Source organism: Catharus ustulatus, chromosome 8, assembly GCF_009819885.2.
Source record: "Catharus ustulatus isolate bCatUst1 chromosome 8, bCatUst1.pri.v2, whole genome shotgun sequence".
In the NCBI taxonomy this organism is placed as follows: Eukaryota; Metazoa; Chordata; class Aves; order Passeriformes; family Turdidae; genus Catharus; species Catharus ustulatus.
The window spans coordinates 16,457,827-16,478,181 of NC_046228.1; the positions used below are offsets into that span (position 1 = coordinate 16,457,827).

At 36.5% G+C, this 20,355-nt stretch overlaps 1 protein-coding gene across 1 annotated transcript in view; it reads right to left on the reverse strand.

Annotated features, from left to right (window-relative positions):
* Positions 1–3,789: 3,789 nt before the first annotated feature.
* Positions 3,790–20,355, reverse strand: part of TNKS2 (tankyrase 2) — a 29,606-nt gene continuing 13,040 nt past the window's right edge. Inside the window, exons 10-27 of the mRNA XM_033065879.2 lie at positions 20,109–20,200; positions 19,940–20,018; positions 19,219–19,390; positions 18,507–18,586; positions 17,425–17,570; positions 16,855–17,020; positions 16,368–16,587; positions 15,881–15,990; positions 15,025–15,213; positions 14,029–14,281; positions 13,345–13,427; positions 12,666–12,786; positions 10,413–10,510; positions 9,716–9,790; positions 8,611–8,716; positions 7,809–7,995; positions 6,274–6,430; positions 3,790–6,010 (exon numbers count right to left, since the gene is read on the reverse strand). Coding sequence (XP_032921770.1) covers positions 5,948–6,010; positions 6,274–6,430; positions 7,809–7,995; positions 8,611–8,716; positions 9,716–9,790; positions 10,413–10,510; positions 12,666–12,786; positions 13,345–13,427; positions 14,029–14,281; positions 15,025–15,213; positions 15,881–15,990; positions 16,368–16,587; positions 16,855–17,020; positions 17,425–17,570; positions 18,507–18,586; positions 19,219–19,390; positions 19,940–20,018; positions 20,109–20,200 — 2,397 coding nt within the window. The 3' untranslated portion in view covers positions 3,790–5,947. The remainder of the gene's footprint in view (positions 6,011–6,273; positions 6,431–7,808; positions 7,996–8,610; positions 8,717–9,715; positions 9,791–10,412; positions 10,511–12,665; positions 12,787–13,344; positions 13,428–14,028; positions 14,282–15,024; positions 15,214–15,880; positions 15,991–16,367; positions 16,588–16,854; positions 17,021–17,424; positions 17,571–18,506; positions 18,587–19,218; positions 19,391–19,939; positions 20,019–20,108; positions 20,201–20,355) is intronic.

Here is a 20,355-nt window from a genome sequence, read left to right on the forward strand (position 1 = left end):
ATTTGTCCAATCCTATCCATAATGGGTTATTCCCATTTGAATTCCCTCTGGGACTTATCTCTCTGTTGCTACTATTGAGAATTGCTTGAAATGAGCTAGCTCATTATTCTGCCTCTCCAACTTATTTTGAGTGTGATTATACAAATGCCAAGAGGTTTTTAAAGCTACTCAAAATGCTTACATGGCATATATATGTAGGATGTTGGATAGAAGGTTCACTGTAAGTTTTTTATTTCAGAAATTCAGCAAGCTGACACACTTAGGAGCACGTTTCTCTAATTTTTTGTCCTTATCAAGACACTTGGTACCTTTCACTCTAATTTAGTGCAACTATTTCAGACCTTGTGGTGCATCACTGACCTGATTTTCTCTGTTCATGTAGTTGCCACCACTGTGAGATGCTCAGTCAATTACACACACACCTACACCCCTGCTCCCTCCATTTTTTTAAACCTCTTTTTTTTCTCAAGGTCAGTTCTGCACCTTCAGAAACTCATCTCTCTAGTAATTATGCTAAATGCTTCTCCATTTACTCCCAATAGGAGAATGTTTTCTTAAAACCTGTAATTTTGCAGTTTCTAGTGCATTTGCACATTCCTAATCTTTTGCAATAAGCTTTAACATTAGTCCATTTAGTTTGAAGTCAGATTTCACTGAAGTTGGATTATTTGGTTTAGAATCTTTGAAATAATACCTTTGACACAATGTGCTTCAGGACCCTCATGCTATTACTGGAACTATGCTAGCTGTAAAATTGCACTTATTTATGTATTTTTTGATTATTTATAAATCTTTAAGTTTTAGTAACCAACTGCTAAGTAGGTTTTTTCCCTAAATACTGAATTAGACTTCATTTGATGGAAAAAAGTGCTCTAATGAATACTTATTATTCAAAGTAAACCTCTTTAATTTCAAATCTAATTAGTTAATTTCATTTTTGCAATGCTTTAGTAAGATATTTTCAAATACAGAATTGCTATCAGACATTGGTCATCACATAGAGGTTTATTTATTTAAAGATGACACTTTTGGACTGCTTAGTAGCTCACTCTACCGTTAATTAAAACAATAATTAATGTAACTGCTGTCAGCTTCTACTTTGACTAAAAAGCTCTCAGATACAATATCCCCTTCAACTGGGTCATAAATATTATATAGGCTAATTCATTTACTCTTACTCCTTTTTGCAACAAAATCTGTGTTTTCCTTTTATAGAATCACAGAATCAGCAAGATTGGAAAAGACTGCCAGGACTGAGTCCAACCTATTTGCTTAATTTATTTACCTGCTAATTTACCTACCAGCTTCTTTATCAGGCTGGTAAGAAATTCTATTTCTGTATACATCTATTGATCTATGATGCCCACAGTCCCACAAAATTGAATAAATTTCTTGTTGTGAAATAAGCTTCTAAATGCATTGCTGGCAAAGTTTACCTTTTTGAAGAGCAGCTGGACAACACAGAGCCAGACACCTCTTTTTTACCTGAAAAAAAGTGACTACTTCCCAGTCCATTTCTCAGGCTACTTCTATCAGCTACACTATTCAATATTAATCCTTCCCCACATGTACCACCCCAGATCTGTACCCAGAATTAGCAGTTGACATGAAGCTGCTTTTCCAACTATAAAAGGCCTCAATCACACATTTTAGGCACTGGTGCATCTTTTTCTGCCCCTTAAACAATTCACATTTGTTTTATATGTTAAGGTTTGCAAATACTTCAGCCGTGTTCTTTTGAAAACTGCTAATGGTCCTAGCTTAGAAACTCTGAAAGGAAGTGCTCCCCTGGCCTATCACTTCACTGTCAGGAGCAATCACCAATCACCTTCGGTCCCACCCAGCTACAACACACTTATAAATGAACCAGTTTTATCAAGATTGCAAATGGAGAGATGGATCTCACCTCCACTTCCTTCAAATTTTCTGTCTGCACCTCCCCACATACATTCTACCACTATACAGAATCCAAGTGGATAATTTAATGTGACACACTTTGCTCTTCTGCTGTCTACTGAGGGTTTTCAGCTTGTCTCTGATGATCAATGCTTTAAAACCAAAGTTTTGAAGATCTATTGTGCAGGGCATTTGCCTTTGGTATTTAAATTCAATTTATTTTCTTGCACACATTTTTCCCCAGGCCTATCAATGTTTTGAGTTGGCTGTAACTCTCCCCTTCTAGAACAAGGTGAGCCCTTCTGAAATCCCTGTAATGTCTACATGAGTGTTTGTTTGCTTTTTATATATCAAACATAAATTGGGAAGCTGAACCATGCTTACTTTGGTCATTCCTAACAATTAAATTTCTTATTCCTACCATGCCTTTTCACTGCATGTATTGCATTTGTCCTTTTTTTTGCAGGTTATTATTTCTTCTGTTTTCTCCCTCCTGCCTGTCTTCTCCCAGTTGTCAATCTTGCCCTTTTTAGGGCAGAACTTGTTATCTTCAAACCAGACATCTACATGCTTTTTCTTTTGTGTTCTGTTCTGGCTGCCTGTAGCTTTCACTGACCTCGTGAGCTACAGGAGAGGGAAGAAACCCCTTGACACTCTCAGAAGCACCACTGCTTATGCTTGCTGCACAGGGGCAAGAGACGGGACACACCTCCCCTTATGCCCTCCACTGTAGCACTTCCCTTGCTGGCTCCACCTCTGCCTCCTACTGCAACTTAAGCTCAGCTCTAAGAACCACAGGGGCAGGCCTCAGTCAGTCTCACTGCCGGGTCACTGAAGGCATGAAAGAAGCCTTGGTTGCTTCAGCTCAATTCCAATCAAGTCTCTACCATTAAACTTTTTACATTTTTTTTTCAGGGAGTGAGCAAGTGTGTGTATACTCACAGATACACAGCTAATGAGCAAGTTCAGGGTAGAAAGGACAGTGGTAACTCCTTCATATACTTACACAGACATTATGACAGTCATTTGCATTCAAAATGAGTGCCAACACACCTCTGTAACATGCATTGTATGGATAATAACTGTTTAAATTATGTAAGACAGAAGAGGGTGGCTGATTTTTATTTCTGAGAAAGAAAATCTAACTTATGAGTAAATTTTTTAAGAAAAGATCCTAATATTTTTAATTTGCTTAGTTGCATCATTTCTTTATATACTAATTATTTAATTAAACAAAATCAAATCTAATGCAGAATGGAAAGGTAATTTTTTACAACCTAGATAGGTGGAATTTTCAGGAATTTTATCAGAAGTTGTGTTCCCAAGACCCTTTAAAGATTTTCCTTACCACTGATCTTATAAAACATTTGCTTTCCTGCCCTCTAGTGCTCATGTCTATTTAAGTCTTCTACACAAACCTGGTTTTGGAAACCTACCACCATATAAATGGTCCAACTGAAATAAAATTACTTACTTATTACAATACTACCAGTGATCTAAACAGTTCCTTCTGTTGTTGCTCATGTATGTATCACACCCATGCAGTTATCTGAAAGGCAAGACTCTTTAGGTCACTCTTCATTTTACAAAGCCAATAAAAGCAAGTTTTCTTTCTCAGTTCTGGACCACATAATGGAGCTTTAAGTGCACAAACTGAAGCTGACTTCTGGATTTATTACTAACACATTTTCACTGCTAGCTAAAGCTGTTAGTCACATATCAAACTACAAGTTTAAACAGTATTTACAGGTTTTCATCCACATTAAAAGCTCCTTTACTTAATGTAACTAATTTTGCCTCCAGTGATGCAGTTTGTTACAGCACTCTGCATGCTTACATTTAAAACAATGGGTTAGAATACTACATCTGTAATTACTCCCATGCTACCAGAAAACCAGTGAATTGAATTTATTTAGTGTTAAAATGGATATGGAATGTCATACAGTACATGTAAAGACACTTCAAGATGAGTAAAGCAGAACTAATTGCACAAGGGATTAAAGGTTCACCTCAACAGTCAGTATTATCAAATCATTACAGCTTCCATCTTCAGAGTGCAAGGTATGTCATGCAAAAAAAAAAAAAAAAAGAAAACAGCTCAAAAATCCCCAAACAGACAAAACCAACATTGTGGTACCACTTAAAATGCTATCATACCACAATATTTTACAAGACATTAGGTGATCATTCATATAGAATGAAGCATTTTAGCAATAACAAAAAAGTTTTAAACATAATTAACAGATTTTTCATGAACACAAATTCCAGCATTACTATACCTAAGGAACAGGCAACATGCTGGGAGAAAAGTACCTAAAAATCAAAGCCTTTTTTATTCATAGCCAATATAACTTTCTGCAAGAATTCTGCAATCTTATTCAGTTTCCTCACATAACTGGATAAGGTTCAATACATTTTTACATAGAGCATAATCACATAACCACCACATCAGCAAGAGGATTTCATTATCTTGATCAATTACTACATTTAAAACCATGGTAAGATAACATGCCCTGCAAACAAATTGTCTTCTGGGACAGTGTTCTGCATGTAGAAATATTAAACAACTAAAATATACTCCTACCCACTTTAACCCCAAGTAACTTATAATTTGTATTTACATATTTTTGAAATATGTAGTTTAAAACTGCAGATGGCAGAAAAGCAGAGTACACACGAGAGCTACGACAGCGCTGACTGAGCGGGTGGGTGCAGTCAGGAACCCTGAGTGAGACCTGGACAGGGGCTGTACCTTTCGCACTCTTCCTCTGTCCAAGGGGCCTCACCAGGGCTACCAAAGGCAGCTGCTGCTGTGGCAGAGGTGCTCCTCCCCTCCCAGCTGGCTGAGCTGGAAGTAGAACATGCAGCCCCACCAGTTCCACTCAGCTCAAAGCAGACAAACACACTCCTACACACCTGCTTCAACCACAGCTTGAACATTAACATGGAAGAGACACACAGGATGGCTTTTAACATTTCCACCTTGCAATGCTCAAATTCTGAGGGCATCAACAGGTAGATTCATCTACCAAAATAAGAATACAAAAAAGGCCAAGTTGTCTGCCCTCATATTAGGAATAAACTATTTAACTTCTTGGCTTAAATGTAAGCAAGAAAAACTCAAAAAAGAACCTCTGGAAGTTAATTTTCCATCTACATTCAAAGAAAATAATTTACTAAAACTGTAACTTGCAAGGTCTACTAGCCTTGAAGTGAGGATACAGGTTAACTACAGCTACAGTTAAATAAAAAACTTCAAAAGGCATTTTACAGAAATAAAATATGCAACTCTAGGAAGTAGGTGGAAAACCACTTTAGTATTTGTATGAAACATTCTATTTTCATAGCCCATCATTCTCAGGAATGTATATTTCATAAATAAAAATACAGAACAAAAATTTGTGTATTCGATTTAGTTGGATCTTTCTAAACCTCTTCAGATAAAATTTGCTTTCTCCCTCACAATTAAGTGATAAAACCTGAAAAAATTGACTTTTCAAATCTATCTTGCATGAGAAAACATAGATGAACAAACAAACATCTGGAAAGAACATTTTGTACAAGATTGCAGTTCTAAAACACTTATATTACAAAGCAATGTAAATAAATACCAGGCTAGTACAAAAGCTCTTATTTACAGTTTTACAAATGAAAACATTTTCAGTGTAAATGCAGTGTTTTAAAGAACACAATATTAGTAAAATGAGTTCCTGTATAGACCATTACAATTTCTGCTAGATTTGAATACAGTATTGTATAAAACCATTGTTTCAAGTTAATTTTTGTTTATAATTTAGTACAGCCGAACCCCAGTTTATGCCTGGAATGGTATCTGTTAAAGTGCTGAAAAAGAGGACATTTCTGAAATTTTAGAAAAACATACTGTACATTATTAAAGCTTTATCAAGTCAAAACTGGTATATTTTGTTCACATTTGCTACCACACCACCTGGGAATGAGAAGTTTTTCAACAAAAACTCGTAATTATCGGGATGGCAGCCACTGATGTCTTCGCATCCAAAGTCTGATGGTTTCCCAAACAGAACTTGTCTTAAGCTTCAGTGGTGGCTTCAGGTTTCATAATCTGGTAAGTAATCAAGTATTCTGGATAAGCCTGGAAGAATGACACACACATTGCTTATTATTTCATTCTCTGGATAAATTCAGAATGCTTGTTAGGGAGGAGAAAAAAATATTAATGCCAAAGGAAAAAAGGGCAAAATGTCAAAGGTAAAAATCCCTGGATCATTCAGGAAACATGCACCTTTTCACCTACAGCTGGAGTTTAATCTAAGACAAAAGCAAGTCCTAGCACCACAAACTTATGAAAAAACTCCCTTTGAAAAAGACAAGAAAACCAATCCAAAGGCTATTTACCTGCTCTCCTCTGTAAATGACATATTCTGCCAATGCCAATCCATTCACACTGGGCCGCCCAGTCACTGAGTGATGTCCTGGGGGAGAATGAGCCATTTTCATCGCACTGAACTGCAGGAAGGACTTGCCCAATGTTACACGACAGAAAAGCAACTGCCTGTGTTGAAAGGGAAAAAGGACCATGAATACACAATGCTTATGACTTTGAACCTCGAAGCCACTTTAGTCAGCTTTCATAGTTCATATATTTCTCAGGTTCTGTTTTGCTGAACAAAAGTTACACTCACTTTGGAAAGCTCCAGCCCAAGGAAAGGGGTGGTAGTAACAGGGAAAATGCTTATCTTAGTTACAGGAAACAGCACGCTTAACAACGTACTCAGAGATTGCCACCACCTTTTCTTTGTCTTTTATTTATTTTTGTTTTTTGGGGTTTTTTTAGAAAAAAGTTTTTTATCCCCTCCCCCATTACTCATCCTGACAACATAATTCATGAGTGTTCTAATGCTTCATCTGTGTCCAACAGCCAAGACAACATCAAGGCCAAGTGCAAAATCTAGATCAATGCAAAATACCTCACACTAGCATTTGTCAGTTTGTTATGCTGTTTTCACTATTAAAGACTCAACAAGGGCTCCTATTTCTGTACTCATGTATCTACTGCAATGACAATGGAATCCTGGCAGTTTTATAGACCAAGGTTGTGTACCATTTCACTCTGCCAAAACTTTTGCTTTTCTCACTCTTTGCAAAAGACAAACAAAAAACCCCTTCTTATCCAAAACTTTAGAAAGCATGGAAACACTCTGACATCCTCTGTAACTCTGGAAGATGATCCTCATTTTTTAAGAGTTCCAGAAAATAGTAATCAACATGAAAAGGGGGACAATGTCAAACAAGGACAATGGAAGGATACTGTTTTACATTGTACACCAATGTAAAACAAGATGCACACAAACATAAAATATTCTTCTGGTTGAAATGACTGCCACCACCAAAACTGACTCCATGACCTAAGAGTTTATTCTGAACTGATGGTGTTGGTAAGACATAACAGGTGTTTCTGTTGAAAAGTGGATTCAAGAATTTAGTGTCGGAATCTACAAATTCACACCTCTATTTCAGTGTGTGAAAAAGCAGTGATGTGAGGAATGACTGTTATGAAGTGCATCCTCCTAAAAGAAATACTGCATCTAAATATCTCTGAATTTCTCCTTCCGCTGTAACAGGCAATGAACTAAACTCTCATATTGCTGCATCTTTCACATAAGCATCTAGCAGATCCTCTTCACTCTCTGGGTCCCTAAGTCTGATTTTTATATTAAGGGCAAAGACAAGGTTAAATGCACTGAAGATGCTCGAAGATTCTTTAGGACTTAAATGTCAAAGTTTTCTGGAAGTTTCTATTAGGCCCAGAACACAGAGAGTACTGAGAAGGATTGGTTACCAAGCAAATCCTTCTTCAGAGAGGGACTACAGCATTGATAGTGTAGGACACACTATACAAAAGCAAAATTAGATTCTTTCAAGGGACTTACCTGTGGCAAACATAGCAAGATCTATCTTTGTGAATTGGACATCCAGTGCCACCTCCAATTCCATACACATATTGATTACTTTTGGAAGAATTTTCAGCAAAATAAATCCCAGCTCCAAACATGCCGCCTATATAGGCATGTCTCTCATCAAAGCCTTTGTGAATGATTGCATTCACAAACGGGGAGCCTAAGAGAAAGGGAGTAAAAGATTGAAAACACAGTACACAGATTTTTGTATGTGTCACAACTCAATCACTTGTTCCCACTGTGTTGGGAACTATGTAGCCTTCTTTATGAACATGCACTGTGACCTTTACTTACCAGGACAAACTTTGTATTTGTGCACAGGAAAGACTTTAATTGGCTTTACCTTGCTAATGATAAGCTATCTCTCCTAGAATGCTGAACCAAACTAACTTACCAACTTATAAAACCAAGAAAACAAACATTAAAAAATCCCACCCTATAACAATCCTTAACAAAATAAAGCTTGACCTTTAATCATTTTGGCCACACAGGTTCGAGGAGGTACAGTACTCAATATTCATTCATAACTGCTTAAACGTTTTCACTTAGATCTTTGAAGTCTCCTTTCGGGAGAGACAAGGAGATGCAAATTTCAGAAAAAACGACACAGTACAGTGTATCACCCCTTGTGAAATACACAAACACTTGTTCATAAAACTCATGTAAAACCTAGAACCTGCTTCCACGGAGGAAGTTTACTTTGAGACAGTAGAAACCCTCCAATAAAGAGGGCTGCTGATGAAATAAGTTCATAAAGTGCATTTCAAATTCTCACCGTGAAACAGCATCCTTTCATTGGCATGGTTATGATTCTCTTCAGAAACCTCTTTCCTCCGGTGAGTGTATCTTTCCCATAGTTTTTTGTTGCACACTTTCTGAATCTGAAACAGTCAAAATGACACCAAAAATCTCTGTTCAGTTTACTGGACAGATGTATAACGTATAGTTGCTATACTATAGTACAGTTACACTGCCACTGGAACAAGAATACTTTCCTTGGGACTCATGAAACACAAATTGACTTAGCCTGCACAAATTGATTGTTGTAGTAAGACAAGTAAATGATATACTGAAGAATCAATTCATTTTACAGAGCTCCTTGTTATTAATCCTTGAATTAAATACTCTAATTTAAATTTATCAGGCTCAGTCACAATTCTTGATGCCAAATCACTAGTAAAAAGATCAAAAGATCAATCAGTAAAATAAGAAATGCCTTCCATGAAGACTTGTGAAGTACTTCTAAAAGAAAGTAAATTACATACTACCTGCAGAGGTATGCTGGGCATTGCAAAGTCTTTTGCATGTAGATATAGCACAGCAATTCCACTGTAAATTCAGTTCAGAATAAAACTTAGTAATACTTACTTGAAAATCAAAATATTTATGAATTAATGAAAATTATCATTACTTCAGAGGGAAAACTACATAAATAGAAACCAAAATTCCATTAGATTATTTAAACTTTTCTACTGCCTGTTTTTTCATACTTGTTTGATGTTAAATCAAGTAAGAGTTCAAAAGTTTTGCTTTTCCTCCTTGTGTTTTTTACCTACCATTCTCCCTCAAAAGACACACTCTTCTGTTTCCTATAAAACCTTCAGCCTTTTTCTTCAAAAATTCTCCAGTTTTCAGTGAGAGCCTTCTATGTCAATTTCTCATAAAATTTCTTCCTGACTATTAGCCCATAAGTAGCTTTTCTGTATAAACTCAAGTCTTCGAAATTCCCTGGAAGATGATCTTTTTCCTGTGCATGTCTCAGAATGGTACATCTTGTCACATTATGGAACTAAACAAGTGTAGAACCTTTTACGGATATGTTACTTTTAGACAAAACTCCAAAGGTGTAAAACTACTAGCCACAAAAATTAAATAGGCACCTTTAAGATGTTGTATCTATTGAAGACTCCACCAGCATGTCCTCCATCTCTGTGCTCTCGGACAGTACTCTGCATCTGGGAATTAAGAATTTAAAGAGGATTACATTCTTTCAGAACACATTCAACACATGTTTCCTTTACACAAGTCAAATAATGAAAATAACTAAGTATGTATTAACACAAAAATCGTAAGAGAAAGTTTTAGGTGACTGGTTGTTTAGTAATGCCAGATTTCGTGAATGCACATGAAAGGTTTAATGATTTAAAAAAACCCAAAACAAACCAACATATTTTGACTGCTCCATGGTCTACTTTTCAAATTGGAGAAGATTGTCACTAATATCTTTAAAATTGTGTTTATTCAGAATTTTGCCTTGTGTGATTATGGCACTTCAAAAGGAAGTATGTATGACAAATAGGCAATGAATTGGTACCACAGAATTTATGGTATATTGAACAGATTTAATATTAGTAGAGGTTTTAAAAATATTACAAGCAATAATACTGTAAGAAAGAAAAAAGTGAGCACAGATTATAAGTGGTGCAGTCGAAGTCAGAAATTTGAAGTATCCTTATGCAAGTTTTTCTTAAACTTAGTGATGTTTACTGCACTGTTAAATTGTCTGGCAATACTTCTTTACTACTTCTTTAGTAGCAATAACAAAAATACTGAGAGACTACAGAGAATGGCATTTACCTCTTCTTCCACTGACTGAAATTCCTTGTCTTCAGTGGAAAGGTCTATGAGAATAGTTCCGCTAGCAGAAGTGTTTAGAGTCAGGTATGGGTTAAGTCCTGTGAATGTAATAAAACACAGCACAATGCACATGAAAGTCATAAAACACAGTTTCAGAAACTGCAATCATTTCCTCTCATCTGTGGACACTGATTGGTCCTTCTCTCAGCAAGAACCATCACTGCAGATGCACTAATCCATTTGTCCACGCTTAGCTCAGTACAGTAATACACCCAACAGGGGAAATATTGTAAACACTTGCTTACTTCAGAATTCATTTCAACTCCAGGCAGTGACACAGCAAGTAACCAGTCCCTATACAAAGTCCACAGCTACTGATGGCAATGGCATCATGAATGGGAAGAGCAACTTAAAGCACTAATTTAGTAGAAGTAATTTTCCCATGGTCATGCAGAAAGAACTGAAAAGAACTAAGTCTGGCAACCCAAAAGGCTTGAGCCTGGTATTAAAAGCTTAAAAAATACTGAATGTTTAAAGGAAACGTCTCTATCTTTCCAAATATGCAAAAAAATTTGGAATTTTACACAGAATCCAATGTCATTTTGCCTTGGACAGACTGCAATCACAACTGGCAAGTAATGGGAATGTAATTACTGGATATAAGACTATGAAGACAGTGTGTATCAAGTGTCTTTTCTGGCCATGGCATTTCCAGATAATTAACAGGTGACCAGAATTAAACACTGGGTCTGCCATGAGCTCTTTAAAAGGAATAATCTGGGGAAAGTGAAAATTACAGATTTAGGCACAGTTCGAAGCCTCATGTTAGCAGTGGGCAACCGGCAAAGTGCTCAGGAGAAACAAAGTGGCAAAAATCAAAATAAAGCTCATCCACTATTAACCTCAAAACAATGTGTTTACTGTGTTTAGGAAGAGATGCCAAAATACCACTGAAAACAACTTGAGAAAATTGACATTAATCTTCCCCACCCCAAAACCACACCCTCAAAAAAGACCCAGAGCCGTTGAAATATTTTTTTAAGTTGTTGAAATATTTTTTAAGTACTTATGCCTGTGGTTACAAATAAATGTCTGGTCTTTTATGGGAAGGTGGTGGGGTAAGAACAAGGGTGGGAGTGGTGAACACATATTTTGTATATAAAGACATTAAAATATGCACAAATACACATATGTTCAAAAATACATCAGACCTACTTTAAAAGGCAAAGTATCTGGTTAGTGGCTATGTAAACTTGGAACTCAAACAAGACATGAGGCTGAAATCACACCTTAAAACTAACTTTTATCCAAATTACTCAATGAAGACTGTCCAGAAAGACCTGACAATATGATAAAATTAGGCAGATTCACTTAGGCAGATGTCAGGAAAAGAATTATCTTAGGGTTGCTTCATACAGTTTTAAGGAGTAAAAGGTAATTTAGAGCTTGGGATAGTAACTCATTACTAAGGAGTGCAAATTTTAGAATGAAAATTCACAAATGGTGAAATTGGGAAGGGAAAAAATTCCTAGCAATTCTAATTTAGCTCATTTCTATGAAACACAGCAAAACAACACTAAGTGATATTTCAGTGAGTCAAAGAAGAAAAAAGATTTGGAGGGTTTTATTTGCTGTTTATTCAGCCATAGTTAAATGAAGCATACTGAATTACGATGAATTCAGGACCGCTGGGACTGTGCTGGTATCAACAGTCCTGCACAAATAAAGAGCTAAAGCTGTTGACAAAAGCAATTATGTTAATTTTGGTTCACTGAAAGCACACCCACTCTATTTTTAAAGAAAAGTAGAAGTAATAATTTCAGCTGGCTTTCTGTGTGAACAGACATACTGTGGCAGGACCCAACAAACACCACATAACAGGTCTGAACTCGTAAACAGAATGTGCTCTGCTCTTCAGAGTGCTTTGATGAAGATAAATGCTCCCTATCTCAAGGAACTTATGAGCATTCTGCATTAGATCAACACTTTATCTAAGCAAACACCAAAGAGTCAACACAGAATAAAAATACAAATCAGAGAACTGAAAGGCAAGATTCACAGTAATTCATAGCATAAATAAAAGTACTCAAGTTTCAAGTCAGAAGACATTCTTACCATTTGAAGTGCCATTTTTTAGGTCAGGTTTTATTACAAATTCTTTTCAATGAGATACAATTTGGAATAACATAAGTAATTAATAAAAATTGATTATGCAAAGACAGTATTACGTGATAATTCAAAATAAGCATATACCTTGTTGTCCAGAAATAAGTCTTTCAACTCCTTTGATGATTTTATGCCTATGGCCATAAGCATTAATACCAATTTCCTTCAATTCTTTGTGTCCCATTTCAACCAATACGTCCAACGTTATCTGTAACAAAAGCAAGACCATTTTTTTTGTTCTAGAACTGCTAATGACAGTGAAAATATACCTCACAATAGCTGTGAGAAAAAGCAAGTGTGAAAAGTACAGGAACATTAGAGGCTTCAGTGTATTATTTTCTTATTTTACTTTTACTCAACTGATTTCTTCTTTTTGTCTTAAACAATTATGCTGCAAACTACAAATTGTAACTTGCACTGTTTGCAAGGACCATGTTTCTCATCAAGAAATGCTCTTCTAGATGTATTATAAACACTGAAATTACTAATTAACACAGACTATTTATTTCCTCTACCATTTACAATACTGTTACAACTGTTAAACTGATAAGAACATTACTGCCCCATCTGTTAATACATACACATATATTTTAGTACACATCTATTTTATATATTAATTAAAAATCCAGTTACAGTCCTCTCCTTCATTCCACTCAATTTGACAGTCACTAATTTAAAATCTGTCTTATTACATTATACTAACCACTCACTATTTATTCCACTGATTTCTAGCCCAGAGTATCTGGAAATAAATAAAACCACTTACCTGTTCTCTTTCAAATATGTCAATCAGATGTTCAAGGCCAAGGTTCCGCACAAACTGATTAATGCTAAAATCTACACCTGAAACTGGGTAAAAAGAAAAACTCTCAATGTACATTCACACCTGTATTGTAAAATAAGGCATACACATCTCCCCCTGTCTATGGCAACAATGAGAGACAAGTTCCTCGTCTTTTGCAGATATGGATTAAATATCTGTAATAATAAATAACTGCTCTTCTACCTCCCTAAGAGCAGTCTTTGTGCTTCCACATAATAAGCCAATCAACTACCAGAGATGTAAGTTACTACAGAAAACTTATTGACAAGTAAAATGTCATAGAAGTAACCTTTTTAAGATACCTATCTAAGAACAGCCTCTTAAAAATTAGATAAAGTTTGTAGTAAAATGCTGGTTGGTATGCAAATTTAATTTGACTTCTCTTTTAAAACATAATTCACCATATTGGTTCTGTTCAGCAAAAAAACATTTTAAAGGCTCTGTAAGGGGAAAACAGGAAAAAACTTCTACTACAAGACTTTCAGACTTTTGTTTCTCATTAATGACATTATAAGGAATCTAAATATTGTGTATGCCATAACACCCCTATGAACGTATGGGAAACTTCACACCTTTGTGTTCTTTTTACAATTTAAGGAACATTATTCACTCCTGAGAAAGCCTCACCTTCTTTTTTCTCCAGAACAGTAGTTCCCTCTGCACAGTTTGTACCAACAACAGAGGGAAGTTCAGAAAAACTACCAGACAAGTTGTCAAGACTACTTGCAGCAGACAGACTGGATGGACTGGATGGAACAGAAGAGAGGGAATCGGCTGCAGAACCTGTAGTCTGAGACACACTTATAACCTGAGGTTTGTAGCAAGTCGGTAAGGCAGAAGGAGGCATTGCTGCTGTCAGTAATGCACTGACATCATCTGCCTAAAGAGCAGAAAACAACTCATTAAAACAGAGGAACATTTTTGCACAATATTTTTTCCTAGAATGCACTATGTTATATCAGATTTCTTAAGTAGACTCCAAAATAGTATTGAGAAAACATGGATTTTACACTGCAGCTTACAAATGGCCTTTTCTGCCAACAGCATACATGAAACTGCAAAATGATTAGAATTAAAGGCTGCAAAAAGTAAAGACTTTAGTATTTCTAAAAAAAACTTAGAGGCAGTTAAACAGAATTAATTTTCTACAAAAAATGAACAGAAGTTCTACTGGCGACCAGAATTTATGAAACAGAACAGTTACTCTGAATGTAGTTTTGGATTACATTATAATACTTAAAAAAAATCCCTAAAAACTTAACAGATAAGTTTCTTAAATTTATGATGCTAAAAGGTTTGCTTATATTTTATTTTTGTATTAATCAAACTATAAGCACTGAATTCAAAGCATCAAATTACAACCATTAATTCACTTTGTTAGCATTTTGAGGTTTTTTCCCCTCTACTCCATACTGAAATAAGATGCCTGAAGCAAGAAATTATTTAAAGATGGTTTATAAAGCTCTATTGACTTCCCTTGCCAGCCACATACAAGCCCCACAGAAACCACAGTATTTCAAATTTTGCAGAAGTGGATGTATTACTGTTTTTTAAAGGATAGGTTTAAATGAGGTGCCACACACAGTTAAATACAGATTTCCCAAGAAGAGCCCCATGACTTACAGTGACCAGGTCCAATGGTGTTTGTCCTTCTTGGTTTTTCAGAGTAGGATCAGCCCCATGTGCCAGTAACAAGGCACAAAGCTGAGTCCTTCCTTTCTGGGCTGCTTCATGAAGTGGTGTGAAAGCCCATTTGTCTGTAGCATTCACACATGCATTATACTTTATAAGTAAAGCTGCTACATCAACATGCTGGAAAAGTAAAAACACCTGTTAAATTCCAAGGTTCCACAGTGTACTAAAATAATTCAGGACTATTACAGCAATTTCTCTGTAATCACAGTAATTTTGAATCTTCTTAGAATGCATTTATGATTTTAAAAAGTACTAAAGTAAGGTGTTATCCTCCTCACCTATGACATACCAGCAAGATGTTAAGTAAGATTTGTTCTCTTGTGAAAAAAGGACAGACTAAAACAAAATTCAAAATCTAGAGGAATCAGAAAGAAAAAAAGCCTGATTCTGAACTTCCAGTTTGGAAAGTTCTCCAACTGTTTTGGTTAAAGACTTGATTCAAGGACAAAGATTCAGGAAGTTCACAAAAACAACTGCTGTCTCAACAGAAGTCCTTTCAGTGAAAGTGAGATTTTCCTGATAAAATGTGACCGGCACAGGTAAGGAAAGGCATTTTACAAAACACCTGCTGGCTTTTTAGGTGTTCATGATCAGACAACTCCATTCATGATTTTACAAATTCATAAGAGTCTTTACCTGTAACATAAGCTGCGATATAATTGTTCATTCTGTATCTTACAATGTAACTCAATAGCAAAAGTATTCTATAGAGGCTCAAAATTCTATCAATGAAGTGTACCTTTCTTTTAAATAAATGAAGTCTCAGAAACTTTGAGACATTTACCCCATAAGATGCTGCATTATGCAGAGGAATCAAGCCTCCTTTATCCTGTGCATTCACATCTGCTCCATGTTGCAACAGGTATTCTGCAACCTCCAAATTGTTGTAACCAGCTGGAATTGCAGGACAGAATAAAAAGAATTAAAACACCACCCCAAACAGGTTGTGGAGAAGTAGTAATTAATTTAAATTACTTGAAAGTAAATTAAATTATCAATCCCAGTGAATACCGTGTAATACCTATTATGAAGGACAGCACTACCTTAAGACTATTTGGTTTTAAAACCTGCCAAGGAACAATAAAAGATCCTCTCTGGCTAGGGAGAACAGGAAAATAATTAAACAGTCTGAAAAGCAACATAAGATTAATATGCCTAAGATACTAATTTTTTTAAAGGTAAAGTACTGAATCCTCCAGCTTGAGCCTACCCTCTAAACTTGTGTAGATAGTAATTAGTAACTGATCAAACTAGTTAATTACAACACTGACCTGCTAAATGTAGTGGTGTTGAATGCCGTCCTTGTGTGTCCCGACAGTTGACATTGTCAGGTGAACAGAGCTTTTTTACTCGGGCCAAACAACCTTTCTTTGCAGCATCTAGGAGAGCTGCATCTCCTCTAAGTAGGTCTTGAATATCAGTATCACCATCTTTAACAAGGTCTAGAGGAGTATTTCCATCCCTGTTTTTCTTTGTAGGGTCAGCTCCATGCTGTGCACACCAAAAAAAGATGGTAAGTATGTCAGTAGAATAAACATGCTGCATCTTAAGCATCTAATGCCTTGTTGAGCAAATATTCTGACGCATGCAGAGAGCATTCCATTTACTGTGTAAGAAAGGACAACACGGGTACTAGCACTGAAAGCATTAAAGGACAACAATTTAGAAACCAGAAATCAATTTCTCAAAGAAGTCCATTTAAGTTTCAAAGTGAACAAGAAAGAAAACAAAGTTACCTCCCTCCAGCATATGTAATACCTGTAACAGGAGTTTGCAGATCTCATATTTTCCTTTTGCTGCAGCTTCGTGCAAGGGAGTGAATTTCCACAAGTCAGCTACATTGACGACTGCACCATGTTTAACCAACAGTTCTGCAACTTCATAGTGACCATATGAGCAGGCATTATGTAAAGGGACAAGTCCTCTGGAAACAATCAAAAGAAGAGAAAAACTCTTTAAAAATAGGGTGTTTTTTCAACAGACAATATAAACTTAAAACACATTGTATCTTTGACCATAACAAACCATAACAAAACCTTCTCCCCCCACAACAGTCTAATATAGTAGGAATACCCATTGCAGTGAAAACTTAATCAGCAGGGCACTAAAGAGAAGTAAAAGCACAGGGTCAGAGAACTTCTTAATGCCCTAATCTTAAGTGCTGCAAAATGCTTTTGGATATTCTTAACGCCTTCATTCTAACAGAAATTTCCATGAAAATGAAAAAGTGTCTGAAGAAAAACAGGACGCTTATCAGTTAACAAAATGCAAAAGCTGACAGAAATGACCAATTACAATTGCCAAGAAAATATATATTCAAGCATTTACCCCTTATCTTTTGCATGTACATCAGCTCCATGCTGAAGAAGATATTCCACAACAGACACTCTGTTATATCCAGCTGCAAAATGAAGTGGTGTAGACTGACGTCCTTCAATATCTCTGCAGTTCACACTCTGGACTGTACACAGTTTCTGTGAATTTCCCCAAACAAAACATATGTCACTATATACAGTGTTGACACCTCTAGATTAGTCACAGAATATTGTTATACACATCTCATTTTGCGTAATTGTTTTCGAGAAAAAAATGTAATTTTTAAAGTCTTTACTTTTTATAAATTGTGTCCTAAGAAAAAATCCACCTGCTCCCAAATCCTCTGACTTATTAATGCTTTTTATGTAAGGTAAACATTTGGAGGTGATGAACATTGTACTCTGTGATCTGTAATAATTGTGTAATACAAAGGTTTTAGGATAGATAGTAATTTTAAAGCAGTCACTGTTTTGACTGCTTGCTTTGAGAAATTATACAATGGCATATAATTCCGTGCTACTTTGGCTGGGGTGGAGTTAATTTTCTTCACAGTGGCTGGTATGGGGCTGTGTTTTGGATTTGTGCTGAACACAGGGCTGATAATACAGAGATGTTGTTGTCACTGTTGAGCAGGGCTCACAAAGAGCCAAGGCCTTTCCGTGCTGCCACGCTGCTGAGGAGGCTGGGGGGAGACACAGCCAGGACAGGTGACCCCAACTGACCAAAGGGATATTCCAGAGCAGATGGCATCCTGCTCAGTACATGAAGTGGGGGATGTTTGCAGTGATGCAGTTTGTCTTCCCAAGTTACTTATCTGAGATGGGGCCCAGCTCTCCCAGGGATGGCTGAACACCTGCCTGCCCATGGAAAGTAGTGAATTAATTCCTTGATATGCTTTGCTTGTGTATGCGGCTTTTGCTTTCTCTACTAAACTGCCTTCATCTCAACCCACGAGTTTTCCAGCTTTTTCCCTTCTGATTCTCTCCTGATCCTGTTGGGGGGAATTGACCAAGCAGCTGTCCAGGGCATGGTTTCTGACTGAGGCTAAACCATGACAAATTCCCTCTTATTTGTAAGGAAAGGTTTAAGCTTACTTTTACAGTATCCACATCTCCAGCCTTTGCAGCCTCCAGCAACTGTCGATCTGCATCAGAATTGCCTAATGGGATACCTTCTGCAAAATAAATGAGATTGCATGACAGGTAAGTGTAGGCAGCTGACGAAATTTGGTAAGACAGGAAATAGCTTGAGTTTTTTAAAAGGGAAATCCTTGAAATAAAATTAACCAATTACCAACAAGTTTTGTTTCTGTTTACTATCTATGACTATAGCTGCTAGAGCTAATAGTGTTAGGGAAGTTGACTTCAGCAATGTGCTTCCTGTATGTTTTGGAATACTGTGGAATCAACTAAGCATTCTTATTTCAGTTTCAGTATTAGACCAGATCAAGTTCATGTATGCATTATAATGTCCAAACCTTACTCTTGAAAATCCACGTACACTGTTGCCTCCACTCACAAACGCAAAGCAAGCATTTTTTGTTTTAGAAACTAATTTTCTACTTTCAAGATCGCCCCCACCCTATGTCAGGATTTTAATAAAATTATTCCAGGTGGCTATACCCCAAAATCTTCATCTCTGATTATCTAGACAGTAAATGATACTTGTTAAGCAGGGAGCAAAACATCACCTAGTACTATATTTTGTACAACACTCTTTTTGTTGACTTGCTTTCACTATTATTTGACAGCACTTGCATGGCAAGTAAAATGAAGCACTGCAGTGGATGCTGAATAACGCCCATACCTTGTAGCAGCTGTTGCACACTTTCAGTCCCCATTTGTAAGGCTGTAAAGCCCTGCAGAGACACGATGGAAGGATCGCATCCAGAACTCAGCAGCAATCTGCACGTCTGAAGATGACCACAATGTGCTGCTCTGTGCAGAGAGGTCTGGCCAAGATTATCTAATGCATTAACCTAAAAATCACACGGACAAGAAATACCACTGTGAAATTAGTACTAAATATGTTTTCATTGCTGACTGGAAACACTTCACAAGTAGTATCTTTACTTTCATAAAAGGAACATATTTAGCTTATTTCCAAAGGTGGTGAGATTTCAAACAAAAACAGTTCATAAAGTAGTCCTCTTTTAAAGGCATGGGAATAATCCAGTGCATTTTTACCACAAACAGGAGTAATTCACTCCTTTGCTCCTTACAGTACAGATCTTCATGCTAACATGTAGAACAGCTTTTACCTTGCATTGGTTTATTGTGGTTTCTCAGACTGAGGACTTCCTATGTGTTGGCTCAGTCAAAGTGTATTCAATAATTTAAAGCTCTGCACCCAAACCTTACTTTTATTCCCTACTCTTCCTCTGGTTTTGGAAACTTCACAGCAGTCAGGCTACATCAAATTTCCATGAGAGAGATTCAACTCCCAATCTTGGAGGGTTCAAGCACTACAGAGAGTCTCTCCACATTTTCATAGTACATGAATGTCTACAAAAGTATGATACTCATACCTTAGCTTCATGTTTCACGACTACTTCAACAACATCATTATGAGCCTTTTCGGATGCCACATGCAGAGGAGTCAAGAAGCTTAAAAAAAAAATAAAAGGAATCATTCAAAATTTATTTTGCAAAATCTTCTATACAAACAGTTAAGAGTATTCATTTGTAACCACTCACTCTTTTGTTTTTTCATTGATATTGGCTCCTTTCCTCAGTAGCAATTCACATACTTGTTTCCTCTTAGGATATGGAGATGCAGCAGCACAGTGCTGTAAACAGTAAAAAGTTTACAATTAACAACCAGCTAACAATATCAATTTATTACTTGCTGATCCAGCTGGCAGTTAAGAGCTGCCATACAAAGACAAGAGGGAAAAAAACCCCCAAAACATGTAGATGCTCATTAATTTGGAAGATTCCACAT